Source organism: Perognathus longimembris, chromosome 9 (genome assembly GCF_023159225.1).
Source record: "Perognathus longimembris pacificus isolate PPM17 chromosome 9, ASM2315922v1, whole genome shotgun sequence".
Lineage (NCBI taxonomy): Eukaryota > Metazoa > Chordata > Mammalia > Rodentia > Heteromyidae > Perognathus > Perognathus longimembris.
Genome location: NC_063169.1, coordinates 45978254 through 46001442, shown reverse-complemented (window position 1 = coordinate 46001442; position 23189 = coordinate 45978254). Strand labels below are relative to the sequence as shown.

Sequence of the window (23189 nt, the reverse complement as noted above, 5' to 3'; positions counted from 1 at the left end):
ATATTTCCCCAAAAGAGAACGGCCATTTTTTCACATAAATCCAACATCCCACTAGGGCTAAGTCCGCTGCATTCTTGCATGTAACAATTCTAGTTAAGGAGGTAAGCATATGAGGCTCTTCACAATGTGGTATGTATAAGTCTCTCTCTTTGCTTCATCCCCAAACAGGCACATTGGGCTAGATGACTCAGGTTCAGTTATGACAAGGGCGTATTAGTCTGTACACTTGTTTTTCCCAAGAGGTATACATGGTCATGTCAAGTCTCAGAGTCCAAAACTACAAAGGGCACCCCTGGCAAGAGGCCTTCAGCAGTGCAGTGACTGAAATCATCAGTCACAGAATATTTTGTAGCCCAAAAGGAACATTCAACCATATTCTTTAAGATCCTGGGATACACACACACACACACGGCTCTTTATGGTTGATAGTATCCCCTCTGACATATGAGACAGAAAGCTTAAGCTTATAGCTTGTCATTTTCAAACTCCACAGGTAGAAGGAATAGCAGCGCGGGACTGGTTCAAAGGACCATATGTGAAAGGTTGTATAGGCTCCCCTTGCTTACTGTGAACCCTTCCAAAGCCCCATCAGTTGACATCACACAAAATGTCAACTCAGGGGCCCTTGTGTAGCTGTCTCTGTACTACCTACTTTCCTTTTTATTTATTTATTTATTTGCAGTTCCAGAACTTGAACTCAGGGTTCTCACACTCACACTGTTTTCTTGCTCTCAGCTGGCTCTGTACTAGATAAGCCGTGCCTCCATTCCAGCTTCTAGTTAGTTGGAGATGGAGTCTCAGCAGACTGTACTTCCTCAAATGACTTGGGCCCATGATATACCAGATCTCAGCCTCCTAAATAGCTAGGATTATAGCCTGAGGCACTGGTGCCAGCCTGAATTTCCTCCCTGACACTTGCCTACAACTACTGCCTAAACTCTTTGCTAACAGCCAGTGAAGCTGAGAAGCAGGTACTATCAGGCTGATCCTGAAACTTGGTCACTTTTTGCTAGCAATTCCCATGTACTCTATATCTTACAAATGGGATACAACCCCCTCAGAGCCTTCCAGAAAGCCATGCCTTTCAGCATCTCTCCCCAGCACCAAAACTCTCAAGAACCCTGAGGCATTTGAGCTTTTGCTCTATTTTAAGGTAACAAGTTTTATAGACACTAGCAGAAGATATTTGACTTCTGGGTCAAATAAAAAGAACTTTTTAAATCATAGACGAGCAAAGAGCATGGCTATGTTCTTATTTCCAAGCCCCAGAATGCTAAACTCAGGCAGGAGAGCCCCAGGATAGTGCTTCCCCATGCTATGGGGTTGCATGACAAGGGAGAAAATGTAATCTTTGAGAATTCAGCTTTTTTTAATCAAGGGTAGTGTGCCTTAAACTCTGGAGAGAAAGAAACACGGCCCTCCAAGGTTGTGTTCAAATTTCCCCTCTGCTCTGACCTTTGGTGGAGAGGAGAAAGGACATTCTCTTCCAGGTAGCTAACACACTATACACACATCTTGGATGGGACACAGGGAGTCTGTGCTTCACTTAGAAAGGCAAACAGAGATGCAAAAGGCCTATGCAGAGTTTTGTCTCAATAGGTAAACATAGTAGAAAAGCGACAGAACACATAAATTTGCTGCTTGTAATAAAGTATTTAACACCTGTGAAGTACTCGAGCCCATGAATTACTTTTTGTTTTGTTTTTGACACTGAGAGTTACAGTGAGTGTAGCCCAGGTTGGCCAAACTCTGAAAAGTTCTGTTTCAGCCTCCCTGAGTCCTGAGATTACAGTGTGTACAACCAAAATACAATTTTGTAAAAATTCTAATGGACTCCTACAGATTTTCAGAGGTTCAGCAACTCCAACCCTGACCCTCTTAACCCACATGAACAACTTAAAGAAAATACTTTGAATCACCACTAAAGCACAACTCCAATATCTGAACACCATTTACATTTCCAATTTTTATTCCCTCATCAGGTTTTCTTTTATTGTTTTCTTTTAATCTGACTAACTTCACACTTGGGCCCAGGTAATCGTCATTCCTAAATGTGAGTCAAAGCAAAGCCCTTCATAATAACCCCTCATGAGAGTCAGGGAGACCTGATTAAAGTGAAGACTCAAGTTACAGACTAAAATTATTTTAAAACCATAGGTTAAAATGTCAGTGCATTCTACTTTTTAGGCAATTTTATCTGGCATGACTACAGTTCTAAGAACTTTCAAATTCTTGCACATAAATATACTAAATATAACCTAATATCTCCCCAACAGGCTTAGTTATTTAAGAAAAGCTGGCTTATTGTCACATTTATCTAGTTATATAAGAAAAGCTGACTTCTTGTAACATTTATCTCTTAAGCTCTATTTCAGTCCACAACCCAGACTTCTTAACTGACTGCCATAACAATTAAACTTCCATCCTCCAAAGAGCCTGTCTACAATGGCTTATGGAGGTAGGGATAGAAGCCAAATTCCAGGTTGGCCTCAATTATGTCTAAATGTCAGTGTGTTTTTCCCACACAATGAAACATATGGACATCCTGAGGCAGACCCCTTTTAAGGGAAATGGGGTCAGGTTCCCTAGTAAGTTTTTTCACCCCAAAGGATAGGCAGGAATGTGCTGTTTCTCTGATTCTATGGCTAGATAGAATCACAGATATGTTTATCATTCCATTATAATTCTTTATACTCTAGACCTTATGTTCTCAAACCACTTTGAGAAGATCTTCATGTTTTAGTAAAGTACAAACACCATCAGTCTGGTGTTATTGTGTCCATGTGTATGTTCTGGATTAAGGCATTTTTTTTGTTTGGATTACAAACCACATTACTTGATAAATATCTGAGAAAAATGGGAGTGGGTAAGTTGGAAATGAAAGTAAACTTCACTTATTCTATGAATACAATCCTTCTAAGAAAAAATGACTCCTGCAAGTGTTTAGTTTTCTAAATAACTTTGTAATGGAGCAAAACCATATTCTTGTGAAAAAGAGCCAAGATCTTTATTTTGGTGTAATTTATTCACTTTTGGTCAAACAGGCCAACAATAAGGTCATCATCTTCTTTGGCAATGCCTACCTACATTCCCATGCCGATGCTACATTTATGAATTTGTTTTGTTATGCCCTGCTTTATCAACATTTTTTAAAATTGCTGTTTCTATTTGTCACCCATTGGAACTGCTACTATTTTGCTGAACATTCTTGAAGGGAGATTTGCTACAGAAAGATCACTTCCTGAAAAATTCATCTTTAGTTTTTAAGAAACATTATGTTTTATTACATATCTCTCTGGATAAGCAATTTTTGGTAATATTTCCAGCATACTGTCAGAAATTCATCTAACATCAAACAACTCAGGCCTTTTACTCGAGGCAGATTGGCATCTAGAAAACACAACCTGAACATCTAATTTTCTGGTGTTTAAAAAAGTCAAACCCCTATTTCTTTAATGTATAATGAGTATAAAACATATCTTTTCCATGTTTCAAATGTCCATGGTACATTTTTAAACCAAAGAAACAAACACACCCACTACAATACATCTAGGGATGTTAGCTCATATCCTACTTCCTCTACCAGACTTGAAGCAAGGTTTTTTGGTTGTTTTTTTTTTTTTTTTTTAAGCTGGAACTACCACTTGTTTTCAAAATGAAGAGAACCTCATATTTAAGGGTTTTTTTTTTGTTTCTTTTGGGGGGAGCCAGTCCTGGGCCTTGGACTCAGGGCCTGAGCACTGTCCCTGGCTTCTTCCCGCTCAAGGCTAGCACTCTGCCACTTGAGCCACAGCGCCGCTTCTGGCCGTTTTCTGTATATGTGGTGCTGGGGAATCGAACCTAGGGCCTCGTGTATCCGAGGCAGGCACTCTTGCCACTAGGCTATATCCCCAGCCCCAAGGGTTTTTTTTTTTTTTTTAAACAAAGAAATAACAGCAACACTTACCTCCCAGAACTTGAACAGTTGGAATGTTTCATTGCTTCATTCTTACATTTAAGCAGTCATAAGTCATGGTGAGCTAGCTGGCTTAAAGCTGGGTCACCCTGTGCAGGAAGTGGCTGAGAACATTTTAGCAGATTTTGTACTTTTTTAATCTGCTTGCCACTTTGGCTAAACATTTCCAAGACCACCTACTCCATTTTCCCCTCCAAGCTATCACAGCAAAAAGAGTATTCAGCAGTATGGACAGGAAGGAGGTACATCTGATGTACCACCATGGAGGTAACTGGGTTTTATGGCTCTACAATACATGCCAGAAACAAAATTATAGATTCTGTCCTATTATAAACATTAAGTAGGCCAATCCACAGACCACCTAGAACTCCCTCATAGATGACAGCATGAATTTAAAGTACAGGACAATGTGAAATGCAGACATCTTGCATGGTGGAGGGCCTACCAATAAATCCAAAAAAACAGAGAGGTCCCATGTAAACTAAAGCAATCCTGGAAATGACTTCTTTTCACTTACGCAGAAAACAAAAAGGCCACCATACCATAAAATAAAAATTCTCTTTTTAAAATAAGAGAGCCTTGAGACCTATATTCTGAACTGAAAACTGGTTAAAAGTGATCAGATTTCTCTCTCACTTCTGGGTATCAAACTTTTAAAAAGATATACACAAATTCACACTCTGAGGCTAGTAATATTTCAGGAATATGAGCCTTAACTTACTGACAAAATATGAGAATAAAGCCACAACAGGATGAAGTTGAGGAGACAATTGTTAATAAAAATAATTTGACAGTTTTAATATGTTGGGTAATATTTAAGAACCAAGTGCCTAAAATTATGTTGCAAATTTCCAGAACATTATTTAGATTAATTTATCTGACAATCCAAAAAGTAGCTAAGCAAAAAATCTCATGTTCCGATTGAGTCAGCTACAGAGCATCATACTTACCCCCAACTATAACCTCAAAAAATTTTAAATAAGATGGTTTATAAGAGAAATACTGAAAATAAATCATCTTTGAATACTTTTAGATTTTCCCCAGTGTACCACAAATCACATCCAGAAACCCAAACAAAACAATCACTAAAATGTTTGAGATCTGCTGCTGAAATCTAGAGCTGCAAGAGAAGAAAAGGAGAAAGCAGCAGTATGACCTTCATTGCTCGGGTAGCAGTAGTGTTTTGGAGCTCCAAAGCCATGTAAGTTAATATTGTGAGTTCATAAAAGTCAGCAGTAACACTAAAATAATAATAATAACATAAATAAAAATAGGCTTTGGTTAGAGAGAGAGGATCCGTTTACTGCCGCCCTGCTGAGGTACATTTGACCACCAAAGGCAGAAAGCTATTAGCATCCAGAATTAATGGGTATAGTGGTTTTCAAACAAGATATTTCCATGATGGACACAATGTAGACTCAGCAAAGTTTCTCCTTCAAGAAAAATACAGCTTGTATTTCAAAGAGCACTGATTAGGCTTAATACCATTAGGGAAACATCAAGGATTTGTGCTGTTGTTACTGCTTTTAACTATCAGTTACTTTCTAAACCAAAAATTGAGGGTAGTTAACTTGACCGACAGTCAAGATTTAGGAATGCAAGAGCAAATCCAAGGTACAGACGAGCTTCAGATGTGCTCAGGCCTCAGGAGTTTAGAATCTTTTGAGATTGTCAGGTCCTAGCTTTTCTTAGCATCACCAATGTCACTGTTCGTACTTGTCTAGAAGAAAAAGGACAAATATTCATTTTCTTCATTATATCTCTCCTGAGGATAAGCGCTAAGTACTACATGATTTTAGAAATTCTCTGTGAAGTTTATTGGTATCAATGCAAACCAACTGTAATTCAAAACAAATTTAACAAATTCTTAACCACTATTAATTGCTTATACCATATCTGGCAGATACAGTTTAAAAGCCAATATATTCTATGTAGATTAATTGTAAAAAATATACTGCTGAGTCAATTTCCAATAATACTTGAAAGTACAAATACAAGTTAAGTAAGTTTTAAAAGACCTTATAACACATGCAACAAAAGTCTACAGAACAAAGATAATGATTTAATTCTCAATTTAATTTGTAGCATTTTATTTCCTATAAAAAATTTTCAAACAATCCATGTTTTTGTGTCATACACAAATGCCCATAGCTAAAGGTCTTTCCCATCATATGTACAACCCTTCTTCATTGCCAAAAATCTTTTTATTCCTGGTTGGATTTTTCTTCCTTGGCAATTCTTTTTGTTACTCCACTGAAGTATTTCTCACGGAAGGAATTATGGCCTTGGTAGAGCAGAAAATGATCACTTAGCAGATGTGCATAATGGTCCTGGTTCTAGTTGGTAGGAAAACAAAATATAAAGAAGTTTAAGTTACTTCTTTAGCCTACAATCAAAATAATCATTTTCTCTAAGAAAGTCACATTCTGATTTACATTTAGTTTTCATTATTATCTCAATTTGAAATATATAACCATTTTACATGTGTATCATATTTGGATACTCAAACTGTCTTCATTTGCTTCATCTCATTGAATCCTTACAACAATACTCGCAAAAGGGACACAGAGAGGATAAAGAGAATTGTTCGTGGTAACACAGTTAGACTATAACTACTTCACTGAACACCAAAATTATCAGAGACTAAAGTTGCGAATGTTCAAACCAAGGGAAATGATCTACTCAAGGGAAACGTAATATACAATATTTATTCCATTTGTGTGATGTCATATAACCAAATGTACCTATGAACACAGAAGATGATGCTAAGCAAAATGAACTCCAAGTTATGCAAACATCATTGCTGTTGTTTGTATGTTTTGTACGTTTGTATGTTTGTATACTGTTGTTATATGTTTTCAACATACCATGGGAAATTATGCCTTCTTCTTTTGTCTTTCTTCCCCATGGATTTACCCCTGATATCACTGTAACTGATGTTGGTACCCTGGATATTGTATATATGTGTGTTGGAACTGGGGAACAGAAAGGAACTACCAAAATCAAGAGACAAAGGATAAAAAGACAAACCAATGAAACAGCAATACTTACAAAACTATATGCTGTAAACCAACTGTACAACTCATGGGGGGGGTGAAATTGGGAGGGGGAATGGCGGGAGAAAAATGAGGGAGGAGGTAACAAGTTGGATAAGAAAGGTATGCACTGCCTTACGTATGAAACCGTAACCCCTCTGTATTTCACTTTGACAATAAAGAAATAAATAATTTTTAGAAAAAAACTCTTTAGGACTCTATCCATGTTCTATTAATGTAATAGTAGATTTCCAGAACAGTAGAAGATACAAACTAAAGAAGAGATCAATACTCTTGCAGACTTCCAGACAAACACTAGCTAGTGCTCAGAGAGACCCAAAATGGACCCTGAAAAAGTCATTCTCGGTTAGAATACCAATCATAGTTTGACTTAGAAAACTGAGGGAGGAAAACATGAGTGGCAAGAAACACTGAAATATCAGCTTCTCATCCAAATTCACAAGACATTCCAAATTGATAAAATAATCTAATTAGAAATAAAATCTTATTTTTGATATATTTATATAAATTCATATTCCATTATACATGGATTAATGTGATCTTGAGAAAAAGTGTAAAGACTCTATCAGGAAATATGATGCCTAGGCTTTTTATCCTAATTTCAGTAACAAAATGGTGGATAGAAATACACCTGAATAACTATCTTATACTTTTCTTTATTCCTGTGTGACATGGGTCTCTTCATTATTCCCATAATATCTAATGTTAATAAAATCTTATACACAGATCAAAAATGTTGACTAATTGTCACCAAGACACTATTTTGGTAACACTTGTTTTTTAAGTTTATATAAAACAATTATTGACAATTATAGAGCTCAACAGTGGAATATTTGTCTAGCTGTACCAGGCCCAGGGTTATATATCCTTTGTAAAATCAAAACCAAAGCAAAATCAAATGAAACTAGATCTTGTCCGTTGAATGGCCGGTAAAGATCTTCTCCCAGTCTGTGGGCTTTCTGTTTATCTTGCGAGCTATATGTCCTTTGCCGTGCAGAAGCTCTGCAGTTTGATGCAGTCCCATTTGTCCAACCTTTCTTTGATTTGTAGCCTTTCTGGGTCATTGTTAAGAAAGTTCTGTCCTGCGCCAAGGAGCCAAAGTGTTTCTCCTACTCCTTCCTTTAGTGTTTTCAGGGTGTCTGTTTTGATTTCGAGGTCTTTGATCCATTTGGATCAGGTGCAGGGTGATATATAAGGATCTAGTTTTAGTTTGTTGTATGTGTTGAGCCAGTTTTGCCAGCACCATTTGTTAAAACAGGCTATCTTTCTTCCAAACTATTGTTTTAGCTCCTTTATCAAAGATTAAGTAGGCGTAGTTCTGTGGGTTCATTTCTGGGTCTTCAATTCTGTTCCATTGGTCTTCAGGCCTGTCCCGATGCCAATGCCAAGCAGTTTTTATTACTATAGCTTTATAATACAGCTTGAAGTTGGGTATTGTAATTCCTCCAGTACTGTGCTTTCTGCATAGGATTGTTTTTGCTATTCTAGGTCTTTTATTGTTCCATATGAATTTCTGGATTGCTTCCTCTATTTCCTTAAAAAATGGTGCTAAGATGATGCTAAGTGAAATGAACTCCATGTTATGGAAACGATTGTTATATCACAGTTGTAACTACTTTCAACGTCCCATCTGTATCTGTAGCTTCTATTATTGATGATGTTCTTGTATCACCTTCCTGTGGTTGTACCTACACTATCTCTGTAATCTTATCTGAGTATATTGGAAACCGTCTATCCTGGTATTAGAACTAGAAAATTGAAAGGGAATACCAAAATTGAGAGACACGGGGTAAAAAAAAAAAAAAGACAAACAACTACAAAAGCAATGCTTGCAAAACTGTTTGGTGTAAGTAAACTGAACACCTCATGGGGGGAAAGGGAAAGGGGTAGGAGGGACAAGGTAACAAACAGTACAAGAAATGTATCCAATGCCTAACGTATGAAACTGTAACCTCTCTGTACATCAGTTTGATAATAAAAATTTGAAAAAAAATAAAATAATGAAACAAGATCTTGGCCAGAGATGTGGCTGGGCACTTGCTTAGCATGTGTGAGGCCCCAGTTTTGATTTATAGCACTGCAAAAAGTAAACAAAATAAATCCCTACATTTCTTGAAACATCAAAAATAAATAGGTGGCTACTTAATTGTATGGCACTATAAGTATGTTACAGTTCCAATTCCTGCAAGCACATGAAATCATGCCACTGATGACTGATGTTAGGCTATGTACTTCATGTAGTAAACCTACAGAAATCCAATGAAAGAATAGTAAATGAAAAGTCATTTACCTTTGTTAGGTATTTATCATGGGTTCCAGACCATACTAAATGTTTTATATGTACTATCTAATAATACTATTACCTCTAGATTATATGCAAACTCTCACCATCATTTTACCATGAAGAATTATTTAAAACTACAAGCTCAGACTACAAAGCTGGAAGTAGCAGAGCTAGGGTTTGAACACAGATGTTTAATGATTAGTAAGAAAGTTGTTTCCCATCTTAGGAAGCAGCAATGGCTTTGGAAATAAACAGGTGATAAACCACCAGCAAAAACAAAATAAACAGGGAATATAAATACCAGTTAGAACAGGAATAAATAGAAGTCCTGACACCCAAAGAAACATTTAAGACCTGTCTAAATGGTTACAAGAAAACAATCATTACCTATCACATTCTTTCTCTGAATAGCTTGGACCTCACAGCTCCCTTAGAATACAGTAAAGGCAAACTAAGCTGAGCATTCTGAACAGTACCACAGACACAGTGGCAAAGTCACACACGCTACTAGATGACTTGGAGCAGACTGTTCCCCTTAGAATGTAACCTGAGAGAATCTCATTTTTTTCATCTCAGAAAGAGAATGCATGTGAAATGTTTGAGTCCTGTGATGCAATGCTTCCTTCTACAACTGTTCCCTGATTGCAGTACACTCATAACAGAAACTCTGAGAAAACCCCAAAGCTCCAAGTGCAGCCAAGAAACTGGTAAGAATCCTTCTATCACTCACAGCGCGAGTGATGCTTCAGAGTAAAACAGATACACGAGGGACTTCAGCTATTCTGCTCACCTAGGTGGAAAAGTTCCAGCTTATCAAATGTTCCTCAGAAAATATTTGGTGTGTTTTTGGCCACATTCATGTTCTCATACATGTAAGTATATATCCGCAGAGAACACACACTTAAAATGCACTCAGTCCACATGAAATACTAGTTCTACTAGTACATGAAATACTAGTGCTACAAGTAGCACTCAGAATTTATGTTACCAGAATGCTAAAGAAAATGGCAGATTCAATTTTTGTTGTTGTTAGTTTTGCTCTCTCTTTCTGTCTTCACTTCACCAAGACTCACAGTTAGGATGATGATGTTCAATGCTATGGATTGTTCATCACCTTTTTATCATTCTTCTCTATTCATTACCTTCCCCTCTCCACCAGAAATAAACTCTGTATCTCAAAGGCCAAACATGTTTAATTAAACGGAAAATAACAGTATAGTCAAATAATATATAGTGTTTGATCTTCTTTCTCTCAAGCTTGCCTGGTTTTTCAAAGGTTTGCTTTCTCTAATATTTCTGAATATGTCTATCATTATCAATTCTAGTATTATTTATATATCATAAAACCTGAATTTCATACATTTTTAGTAAATAAGAAATACTTGATTTTTAAAATAAAGTCAAACAAAGAATTAGGACATGCCAGAAGAGAAAAATACAGTGGTGAAACATTAAAAACTGACAGACCTTTCCTAAATTTCAGGACTATAATAGTAGTAATAAGGGAGGTATCAAAAAAAGTACTATTGCCTATCATTCTTCTTTAACCAGAAATTAAATTTCTATAGGAAAATATGTACTAGCTACAAATGACTACATAAATGGAGATACATAACATTTCATTGTTGAAGAAAATCAGTAACTATAACTACAAGTTTTAATCCAAGCACTAATGGCTAATGCTGATAATCTAAATCAGGTGGCTGAGATCTGAGGCTCAAAGTTCAAAGTCTCATGAAGTCCATGAGACTCTTTCTTTTCTTTTCTTATTTACTGTTAAAGTGATGTACAGAAAGGTTACAGTTTCATGTTAGGCATTGGATACATTTCTTGTACTGTTTGTTACCTCCTCCCTCATTTCCTTCTCCCTCCTCTCCCCTACCCTCTCCCCCCATGAGTTGTTCAGTTGGTTTACAACAAACAGTTTTGCAAGCATTGCTTTTGTAGTCATTTGTCTTTTTATCCTGTGTCTCTCGATTTTGGTATTCCCTTTCACTTTCCTAATTCTAATACCAGTATATACAGTTTCCAGTGTACTCAGATAAGATACAGTGATAGTGCAGGTACAACCACAGGAAGGGGATACAAGAAGATCATCAACAATAGAAGCTACGGTTTCACATGGCATGTTGAAAGTAATTACAACAATGATATAACACTCGTTTCCATAACATGGAGTTCATTTCACTTAGCATTCTCATATGCATTCATAGAGGGCATAGCTATTAGGCTCTTGTGATCCTCTGCTGTGACTAGCCTAAACCTGGGTTAATTATTCCCTATGAGGGAGACCATAGAATCCATGTTTCTTTGGGTCTGGCTTACTTCACTTAGTACAATTTTTTCCAAGTCCTTATCTCCAATTAACCACCAAAACGCCAGAGGCAGAGCTGTGGCCCAAGTGGGAGAGCACTAGCTTGAGTAAAAACTCTCAGGGACAGCACTTAAGCTTTGAGTTCAAGCCGCAGAACTGGCACAAAAAAATTAGACACACATACATGTACATGTGTTTAAATGTATGTGTATGTATGTGTGTATGTATCTATATGCACTTTTTTTTTTGTTTGCCAGTCCTGGGGCTTGGACTCAGGGCCTCAGCACTGTCCATGGCTTCTTTTTGCTCAAGGCTAGCACTCTACCACTTGGGCCACAACACCACTCCTGGCTTTTTCTATATATGTGATGCTCAGGAATCGAACCCAGAGCTTCATGTATATGAGGCAAGCACTCTACCACTAGGCCATATTCCAAGCCCACAAGTTTTGATTCAAGAAAGAAACATATTTGTTTCCAACTATGTGATGCATATAAGTTAATTATTTAACTTTAGCATCTTTCACAGCACATTATCTAACTTTTACAGATGGAGAAACAGAGGTTCAAAGAGCTTAAATTATCTGCCACAAGGCACACATCTAGTAGGCAGCACCACCAGAACTGTGGCCTAAATCAGACTTCAAAAGCTCATGCTTTTTTCATTATCTTGTTCTCATTTTTTAAGTAGAAATGACATTAAAATAGTGGCTAAAGAGTTAACATACCACGTGGTGGATTAATAGGTCCTTCAAAATGGAGTTTGACATTTAGAGGACATTCCTCAGGGAACAGTAACATGGGAGGAAAGATTTCAGATTTAAACTTCCAGACAGAACCCTTTAACCACTGTCCCACCCAACCAATTTCCTGTCCTATCAGTACTGCTAATTCTAAACATAAACCACTTTAGGAATTCTAACACACCCGCCAAAGAATCCAAAGGAAGTCTCACAGATCAGTAGTTCACTTTTATGTACACACCACCCTCTGCTGGCTGAAGCAAAGCAGACCACTGTTGTGTGTCCCAACAGTCAGAGCCTCCTTAGCTGTTTGCTAGTAGGACCTGCTGTAATAGCCCCCACATAACCACGACAGTTTTTTTCTCAGGCGACATCACCATTTATTCTAGTTCAAAAGAATGATGCACAAATAAACAAATACTATCATCTCAGTGATTCTAAAGTGTATCACTCATCTTTTCCAACTTCTAGAACAAAAAAGACAAGTAAACTTGCCTGTATTCAAGTTACTCACACATACATGTGCATGCGCACACATACACACATAACTTTACTTTTTCTTGTCTCTCTGTAGCACAAACTGGCCATGAACTCCTATGAGGTCTATATATCACTGGTGCCTAAGTGCTAAGATTACAGGTATGTACCACCACACCTCAATAGTTCTTATTTTTTTTACAACTGTATATTTTTAAAATGCAGCATCAAAAAGAATTAAAAGGAAAATACTTCTGCCATTTGTAATTTCACAAGCTTTAAAGGGGAATAAATCCTCAAGAAAAGAAATAAAAGTGAATGCTTGTAGTAACATTTGAAACTGACATTTTAAGTTGAACTAATGACACTGAAGTATACAATGACTCAGACTATAAAGCAACTAACAATTAATTGAAAAATCTACATAGGGTAAAACTATCTCCTCTACTACTGACTTCTCTCAGAAACGTGTCATACTGCCTCATATCACCTCTCCATTAAATAAAGGGGAAGTGATAGGATTCCCACAGTATATTAACTTGTTGCTTTTGTTGTTGTTGTTGTTGTTGTTTGATTCTTACAGGAAATGAAGTCTAGGGAATCATGGGACTAAAATAGTTTCATGAACTGGGTGCTGGTGGCTCATGAATGTAATTCTAACTACTCATAAGGCTGAATTATAAAAATCAAGGATCGAAACCAGCCTGAACAGATAAATCCAAAAGACACGTATCTCCAATTAACTAGAAACAAAAAAAAGCCAGAAATGGAGGTCTGGCTCAAGTGGTAGAGTACCAGCCTGGAGCAAAAAGTCCAAGCAAAGGCATGAAATCCCTGAGTTCAAGCCTCAGTACTAGCATCAAACATTATAATAATAGGCCAGGAGCTGGTGGTTCGTGCCTGTAATCATAGCTACTCAGGAGGCTGAGATCTGAGGCTCACAGTTCAAAACCAGCCTGGTCAGGAAAGTCCATGAGACTCTTTATCTCTAGTTAACCACCAAAATGCCAAAAGTGGAGCTGTAGCTTAAGTAGCAGAATGCTGACCTTGAACGAGAAAGTTCAAGGGCAGCCCCCAGGACAAGCCTTCAGTTTAAGCCCCAGGATCATCACAAATAATAAAAACGATGATGATAATGATAATAAACGGTTTGTACACAACTTCTTAAAGAGTAATATGAAGGTAATGACAAAATTTAATGTACTTTAAACTTCTGGCTACTAATAACGATCTCATCCAATTCTTCCTGTAATGGTTGTTCTAAACACTATGGTTGCTTTTATTCTACAAGGGCCCAAAACAATAACTACACAATTATTCACTTCTTAGGTATTTATTTACTGGTAAGCAAATGAGTCATGGTGGCTGAGTTCACATAGCTTGTATACTGGCAGGAAATGAGTACAAAACAATATATATACAAAAACAGCCAGCCTAACCATATTTATTACGGTACTACTCAAGCTATGGAATCAACCCAGATACCCCTAAATGGACAAATGGATCAAGAAAATGGGGTACATATAATGGACTTTTATTCATCCTTTAGAAAAAAATATTGTGCCATTTGTAAAGAAATGGAAAAATAATGTTAAGTGAAGTAAATCAGGTCCAGATAGACAAAGGCCCTCTGTTTTCCTTTGTATATGGAAGCTAGATTTAGCTTATGAAACTATGTAAGGTCCTTCAACACTGGGCATCTCTTTAGTTTTTCGGGTCATCTCCAGCTGGTCAGTATTCTAGTAAGGCTGACTATCCAGAGTTCCCCATATGTACCACAACTCTTTTCTTGCTCTGTATCATGCTTAATGACTTCCCTATCTCTTATTTCAAGTACCAAGCACTTTCTCATATCACACAGCACATCACAAATCACTACACAACCCTACACATTGTGATGGAATGGTCTGAATGATCTATGAATAAATGGTCTGAGTAATATTTCTCCTGATGTGCAAGTTTTCTAATGGTAAGAACTAATGTGCATTTAGTCTCAACAGTTAATAAAAATGGTCTCATAAACATGAGTGAAGAAAGCCATGGCCTTTCCCTCCAGAAACATGAAATCTAGTCAAGGAAAGAAAAATGTACAAAAAATAGGAAAAGTATATGGCTATTAAGTTGTTAAAATTACAGTTGTTTTTTCTCACTTTTCACAGCATTTTTTCTAATTTTACCCATCTTCAAAAATCTTACAATGCCTATTTATCCACTCTCAGCAAAAACTTACAGTAATCAGATATGAATAGCCTCAGCTATCTCCCCATTCCAGTATCCATCCCACTTGTTTAATTCTATAACGTCTTCTGTCACCACTGCCTACCCACATTCTGAGTTCAGCCAAAATTCTACCTCATGGTCTTTCACTACCAACAGTTAATTTTATAGCATCCTCCAAAACTTGGGTGAAAATGCCTAAGGGTAAGTATCAATTTACAAAATTACTGTTCTGCACAAATAAGGGATCTCCATTGGGAAGAACAAATGGCTTCTATTTTAACTGGAGGCCAGGTTTAAGTTGTCCTTTTCTCCCTGACAGTTCATGATAATGAAATAATGATTTCTTCTATCTTATTAGTAGTAGTATTAAGCTTAACTAATTTATATTTTCAAAATGACAGGAGTTTATACAAAAAGCAGTTTCATTGGAACCATCTGAATAGAAATTGCTTCATGTAACTTAGTCCATGGTAAGTAAAAGTCAATGATGCTGTCACCATAGTGAAAGCACCTCACTGGGGGTAATCCTCTCACTTGTTGTCAAGAAGACTTTAGGGCTTATGGAACAGAGTTAAGCTATGATATACCTACTTAGATTGGGAGGACAAAGGTAAAAAGACGCAAGAGAAGAACAGCAGGTTGATATTCTTTCTTCTAACCAGCAAGACAGTAAAATAAAATGTAAATGACAGTGCTGAATATAATGGGCCTCAGTTCAGCTTCAGATTAGTGACCCACATCCAGTGTTTGTTTAAAAATCCTCCTCTCCTTATCAAAGCTTCCCACGGTTCTATATCTGGTACTGAACAGTAGCTACAAAAACCACTTGGGCTGAGGTTATATAACTACAAACACCCCAGGGCTATTCCCAACCCAGGAATAGTCAGTCAAAAGTCTGGCACCCAAACCATCAAAAGAAGTCTACATCACCATCCCTGAGCTTTAGCTTTTGTGATCAAGGCTAGCACTCTACCACAGTGCCACTTCTTATACCATTATTCTTTTTTTTTTTTTTTTTTTTTTTTGTGCCAGTCCTGGGCCTTGGACTCAGGGCCTGAGCACTGTCCCTGGCTTCTTCCCGCTCAAGGCTAGCACTCTGCCACTTGAGCCACAGCGCCGCTTCTGGCCGTTTTCTGTATATGTGGTGCTGGGGAATCGAACCTAGGGCCTCGTGTATCCGAGGCAGGCACTCTTGCCACTAGGCTATATCCCCAGCCCTATACCATTATTCTTAATGGAAGCAAAGTAAGGGTGGAAATCTTGACTAAGTTACTTGCATTTTTTTCTGTTCTTTAAAATATTTTATTACTCTGTAAAATATTAACTATGTCTACAAAATATTTGAATGTAAATTAAAAATTTCACACCTTGCCTAAAAGTGACAATTTGTAATTGAACTTTGACACAAAGCACTCACTACACAATTTCATTTTAAATCTAAAGGAAATATTTTGATATTTATGCTTTTCAGGATGATACTGAAATGCTGACATTTTCTACTTGCTATTTATTAAAATGGATAGAGACACAGGGTAAAAAAAAAGATAAACAACTACAAAAGCAATACTTGCAAAACTGTTTGGTGTAAGTGAACTGAACACCTCAGAGGGGGAAAGGCAAAGTGGGAGGAGGGAGGGGGGGAAGGGACAAGGTAACAAACAGTACAAGAAATGTATCCAATGCCTAACGTATGAAACTGTAACCTCTCTGTACATCAGTTTGATAATAAAAATTTGAAAAAAAAATTCAAAACATCTAAATTAATAGAAGGGAGCCAATACAGTAGATAAACTTTGATAGTTATTTGTTAATTACTGTTATTTCATATTTAATTAAAACTAACCCAAATTATGCTTATCTTCTTATGCAATAAAGGATGAATAAAAGATGAAAATATATATTGGCATATGTACTCACAGACCTTCTACTTTAATTCAGACACTATTCCTTTCATAAGTGAATTTACAAAAATTTCTAAAATGTACTAAGAGAAAAATCAATAAAAATGCAAATGTATTATAAACGATAAAGAGGCAAAACTATTTTGCTTGGGGGGAAATTTAATAGTGGCAATATTACTAATGAAAGTAAGAAAATGTTTTACACAAAAGTCAAAACAGTGTTTACACCTTCAGAAGGAGGTATTTGTGATCACAGATTACCACAAAATGGGCTTGTTTCTATGGCGCTGCATTACTCGAATTTTACCTGATGGTGGTTACACAGATGTTCACTTTTAATTATTCATTTACCTGTGTATTTGTATTTTTGAGGGGAAAATAATACATGTTAAACTCTCGGGGTTGGAATGTCAGAGAAGATACCTCTTGCTTGAATTGGAAAACACTCATAAAAAAAAATTCTTAAGTTAGTCAGGCACCAGTGGCTCATGCTTGTAATCCTAGAGTTACTCAGGAGGCTGAGATATGTGGATAGTGGTTCCAAGTAAACGTGGGCAGGTAAGTTTGTGAGACTCATCACCAATAAACTACTCAGAAAAAGCTGGAAGTGGAGCTGTGGCTCAAGTGGTAGAGTGGTAGCCTTGAACAAGAAAAGCTCTGGGACAGTGCCCAGGCCCAGAGTCCAAGCACCAGGACTAGCACCAAAAAGAAAAAAGAAAAGAAAAAGTCTTGTTAAACAGCTATATGTGAAAAAAAGAATGAAAAAATACCAAGTGGAAAGAAAAGATACTCTAGAAAATTATATTGATTCCCTACTAAAATTTCCCATTTAGCTAACCAATTCATTCTTCAGAATACCTGAGTATGTTTATGTTTTATCACTGTTCCATGCCTACGATTCTGTTAAACTATGTTTTAAAACTATTTTATTATCAATGCTTAAAAATTTAAGCATTAAACAGAACTGGAGCCATATGTGAACTGCTGTTCCTAAACAATAAGAGTTATAATGAAAAAGCATCCATCATATACTACAGGACACAGATCGCTTCATTGATTGCCCTTTCCTGTATTTGCAGATTTTTATTTTTCTTTATTTACCAGAAACAAAATCGCTATGATAACACTAACTTAAAATATAGTCTAGTTTGGAAAAATCACTTTGTTACAGAAACACAAATTGAAAAAATGATGACTATCCATGAACTACACATAAAGAAAAGTAGCATTAGCAGCAAACGCAAATTTATTTGGAGCTAAGCAGATTGTAAGAATCTGAAAATTGTATACAAGCAGCAGCACCACAATGCCCTCAACTTCCAAGAAATTCTTCCAAATTTCTCAAAAGAAAAAATACGTAGTGAAAGTTTCCGTCTGACTTCTTATGCATTTTTTTAAAGTTCTTAATTGCCAGGCACCAGTGGCTTACTCCTGTAAGCATAACTACATAGCAGACAGAGATCCCAGAATCAGTTAGAAGCCAGCCCAGGAAAGGAAGTCCATGAGATTCTTATCTCCAATAACCACAAAAAAGCCAGAAATGGAGGTATGGCTCAAGTGGTAGAGTGCTAGCCTTGAGCAAAACAGCTTAGGGACAGCATTTAGGCTTTGAGTACAAGCCTCAGGATGAGCATTAAAAAAAAAGCTCTTTATCTTTCTCATATAATGATGTTAATGAATATTGGAGATCTACACTGGATTTATATTCAGTTACTATGTTTTTATATAGTATCTTCCTGTCTTATTTTTCTCATCAATAAAAAGAGTATCATCTACCTATAGCCTGCCTAAGACATTACCTAAATACTTCCACCTAATACTTTTTCATAGCTCAAAGAGAATACACAGTCCTTAGGAAAAAAATAGGCAAAAATAACCCACAAACTACTTCAGAAGCAAAAGTCAATCAGAAGGAATTATTTTGAAAACAAAGCTAGCAATATTAGACAATTCGAATAATGTGTAATGAAAATAGGTACAAGCATTGTCAGTAAAATACAAGTTTATGATAGAAGAAACAATATAACTTAAAAATGTCATCTCATTCTCATAAAGAATAATTTCTTCACTTCAAGTCACCATTAAATCATTTTATCAGGATCTATTCTCTACCTTCCCTTTGCATCTTCAATTTTTTTTTTGGGGGGGGGGTCTTGGGTCTTTAACTCAGGGGCTGAGCACTATCTCTGAGCTTTTTTGCTCAAAGCTAGTGCTCTACCAGGCGAACCAGTTCTCTACTTCTAGCTTTCTGGTGGTTAATTGTAGATAAGAGTCTCATAGACTTTCCTGCCCAGGCTGGCTTCGAATCACAATCTTCACATCTTAGCCTCTTGAGTAGCCAGGATTATAGGCATAAGCCACTAACACCAGATAGCTTCAATTTTTCATAATCTTTTATTCAAAAACCCTCAATTCTGGAATACTACATACTCATTAATGTATTCATAATCCCCATAGTACTAGATACTTCTATTCAAACCAAAATAAAACTGAATGAACTGTCATCACCTGCCATTATAAGAGTCCAAGCCAGCTAGAAAATATGAGATGCTATCTGAAAAAATACTTAAAGCAAAAACAGCTGGAGGTGTGGCTTTGGTGGTAGAGTACCTGCCAAACAAGCTACTATCACATTGATTAGAGAGAACAAGAGAAAGGAAAGAAAGAAAATGGGAGAGAGAAGGGAAGAAAAAACGATACTGCACTGATTAAGAATATTTATTTTTTACCTGCATAATTTGGCAGTGCTAGGGATTGATTAGACCAAAGGCCTTGTGTATGATAAGCAAGTATATTACTACCACATGCCCAGACCATAGAACATATAACTTTTAATAATGGCATATTCTGAAGGTAGATGCCCTGGGAGAAGAGGCAATATGACAAAAAAAAAAAAAAAGACACTGAATTTCGAGTACAAAGCAGTTTTGCTTTCAACTCTCCCACTTACTATTTAAATAACTGGGAGAGGTGAAGGCCACTTGCTTAACTTAAAAATGGGAGAAATAATAAGCTCAAATGGATAGAAAAGTTTTATAAATAAGAACTTTGGGAGTGTTACTTTTCATTTATATAGTTTCCAGAATATATCATTGGGAACAATGACAAAAAATAAATCTGTCTTGTCTTGCCAGATATATCATATGTGAGCAATGCTTTCAGAATTCATTTCTTCACTACTTCCTGCAAATATCTATATTCTTTAGATACTTTTTTTCTAAGTTATGCTTACATTTTAAAGGGAAGGGGATAGAAAATACTAGGTAACAATGTATCATGAAGACTTGTTAAACCTAACAAGTAACAAATCAAAAGTGAAGAAAGAATGTATAAAAAAACGCAAAAACCTAAAACAAATAATCTTCCATTGCCAAAGTCAACAATGGTGAACAAATCTGTGAGTTATTTGTTAGGCTTGACAGTGTAATGTCATTATTTGCACTGTAAAGGATTGCAATTCTATATATTTCTCTCCCTATAAATGGGGGGGGGGAATAAAGTACTTTATTAACAAGCAAACATGGTTAATACAATCAGCTACAGCAAATTCACACCAGTTAAAACTACTTAATATATCTTATAAAGTGATGACCATTTCCAAAAATCACTTGAACATGAGCTTTTCTTATATCAGTTTTAAAAGGACAAAAACAAAATAACAAAAAAAAACCCAACAAACCCAACACTGCATTTATAGGTTTAAAATCCAAAGGGGAAAACATTTATTTGCCATTTTAATGTAGAATGAAAACTCTCCAAAGCTTATTATTCCTTAATTTGAAAATGCATTTGCTTACAAAAATATCATATGTTTGAAAGAAAAATACTATGTTTCTTAACAATTAGAAGCAAGTGAAGAATTAATTCATAATAAACCTTAATCTTTAAAAATATTTCCATTAAAATAGAAACGACTATCCAGATGTGGCTCAGGTCTACAATCCTAGTTACATAGGAGACTGAGATCTGGAGGATCACAGTTCAAAGACATCTTGAGCAAAAAAGTCCAAGATACTATGTTTCCAAAATAACCATCAAATAAAACAGGCTGGAAGTATGACTCAAGTGACAGAGCATCAGCTGAGAAAGCAAGCCCAGCAAAGAGCCAAAAGCACCAAGTTCAAACCCTAGTACCATCAAAAACAAAAGGTTGATTTATTATTTGGCTTTATTAACTGTTAAATAATTTCACTGTCTTTGCCTAATTCTTTGGAATACTACTAGTGCAAGCTACACAATAAATAATGCTTGTGGCTGGTGCTCAGCAGTTGTTTATATCTGTAATACCAGCACTCAGATGACTCAGGCAAAAAGATCTTGAGTTCAAAGCTGGCCTGAGTTACACATTGAGTTTCAGGCTAGCCTGAGCTATATACAGATTGCCTCAACTTAATTAATTAAAATGGATAAAATTAAGTATTAATGTTTCCAAACTCCACTCCAGAAAAAGTAGAAAAATTTAGTGTTGATTCTTTCAGAATTTATTCTAAAAATACTCGAGCAATTTACCTCAAAGTTCATCACCTTCTCCATTGTGATCAAGCGCCTTGATGTGTGACTGGAAAGCTTTTGTTCGCAGTTACTCACGAGTTTCAGACAAGGATGCCAGGGCACCATCTCTTCAGTGTATCTGGAGAAAGGAGAACTGAGGGTCACCAGCATTCCATGTACAGCCCACCCTGAAGCAGACGGATAGCGAGTGAGATGTCCACATAACCCTGAATAACTGCCTGTATTTCAAAGGCAAAGTATTTTAATATTCTCACATCCAAAAAAATGGGATTTTAACTTGTTAAACCACAAAAATACAAGATTCTACTAGGACAGTCTACAAGATTCATACCTCTTTCAATTACATCTTGAAACTTCCATTAAATGTATAAATATAGAATTAAAGTGATTTATACGACTATTCAAATACATTATAAAATATACACTAGAGATTACATCAGCTGTCCTTTCACATTAACCAGCTGTGACACTGACTGGCTGTGGTCCAACACAAGTACCACATAGATGGAGACAAAGACGTCTAGAAACAGGTGTAAACCTCATGTCTTGGCAGAAGAAACAGGTAACAGACATTGGGGAAAGAGCCCTGATGCAGAATGCAGAGTAGAAGGGAGGGAACTCACTAGATATGGATACCTATAGAATACCAAAGATTTACCTTCGTAAATCTTTGTCTTTCTGGATGAACACATTTTTTACGTGGGTCATCTTCAAGCTCTGATTCAAAATGGGGAGGATGCTGATGAAAAACCACCAGGTAGAATAGCTGTTCTAGGTTTTGTTTTTGTTTTTTCAGGATTTCAGACTGAATCTGGAGTTTTGTGTATGCTAGGCAAGAACTCTACCACTTGAGCTACCCCTCCCAGCCAGAGGCTAGCTGTTCCAGTGTGTTCACCACCATTTCTACTGACTTTCCTAGGTCTCTCTGACCTTCGGGAGCTCTTCGTCACTACCTTAACCATATGCTTAGAACTGTCACCACTCACTTACCAATCAACATTCATACTTCACTTCATTGGATTATCAGTGGAAGGAATTCTCTTGAAGTCTTGCTCTGCCTCCTTCCTTACAGCTTCTCAGCAAGCAATGCCACTTAGGCTTCCCCTCATCTAATAATTTTGTAATGTGCATTATATAGTCAGAAATGCTTTCTTATAAAAACAGTTGACATTTCATTTGGATATTTTGTATGTGCATTTGTAACACGAAGGAGCATATACTACACCATGATAAATACTAAAATTAAAAATGGAAACAGAAAACACAGCTTTGACTTTAAGCTTGGAAAGAGCAAGATCTGTGAATGCTGAAACAGTGCATGTCAAAGTTAGAAATGTACCTTGGGGGAATGGAAGAGAAACAGTCTTGCTATACAATGCAGCCCAGAGTGGGCTGCATTTAAACTTGCAAAACTCCTGCCTCAGCTTCATGACTATAGGACTGTACCTATTTGTGTGTGTGTGTGTATGTGTGTGTGTGTGTAATATAGTATATAATATTATATACTTATATAAAGTACCATACATATGTACCTTTTATACATATATGTTACATATATGTATAAGGAAAAAAAGTATCTCCTAATGAGAATGATATATTTTTATTAAATGTCACTTAAGCAAAATTAGATATAAATTTCTTCTACATTTATATCCCTTGAAAAACTAAAAAAAAATAATAAAAGATACAAAAATCATGTTAAAAACACTTATAAATAAATAAATGTTA

General features: G+C 36.4%; 1 protein-coding gene across 3 annotated transcripts in view; it reads right to left on the bottom strand.

Moving 5' to 3' along the window:
* Positions 1–4729: 4729 nt before the first annotated feature.
* The window catches only part of Trmt11 (tRNA methyltransferase 11 homolog), a 41604-nt gene continuing 23144 nt past the window's right edge, over positions 4730–23189 (bottom strand). For 2 of the 3 annotated variants that reach the window (XM_048354035.1, XM_048354036.1), the window contains 2 exons: positions 21459–21579; positions 4730–6291 (listed from right to left, as the gene is read on the bottom strand). In XM_048354035.1, coding sequence (XP_048209992.1) covers positions 6160–6291; positions 21459–21579 — 253 coding nt within the window. In that variant the 3' untranslated portion in view covers positions 4730–6159. The remainder of the gene's footprint in view (positions 6292–21458; positions 21580–23189) is intronic. The other variant, XM_048354038.1, reaches the window with a different exon arrangement.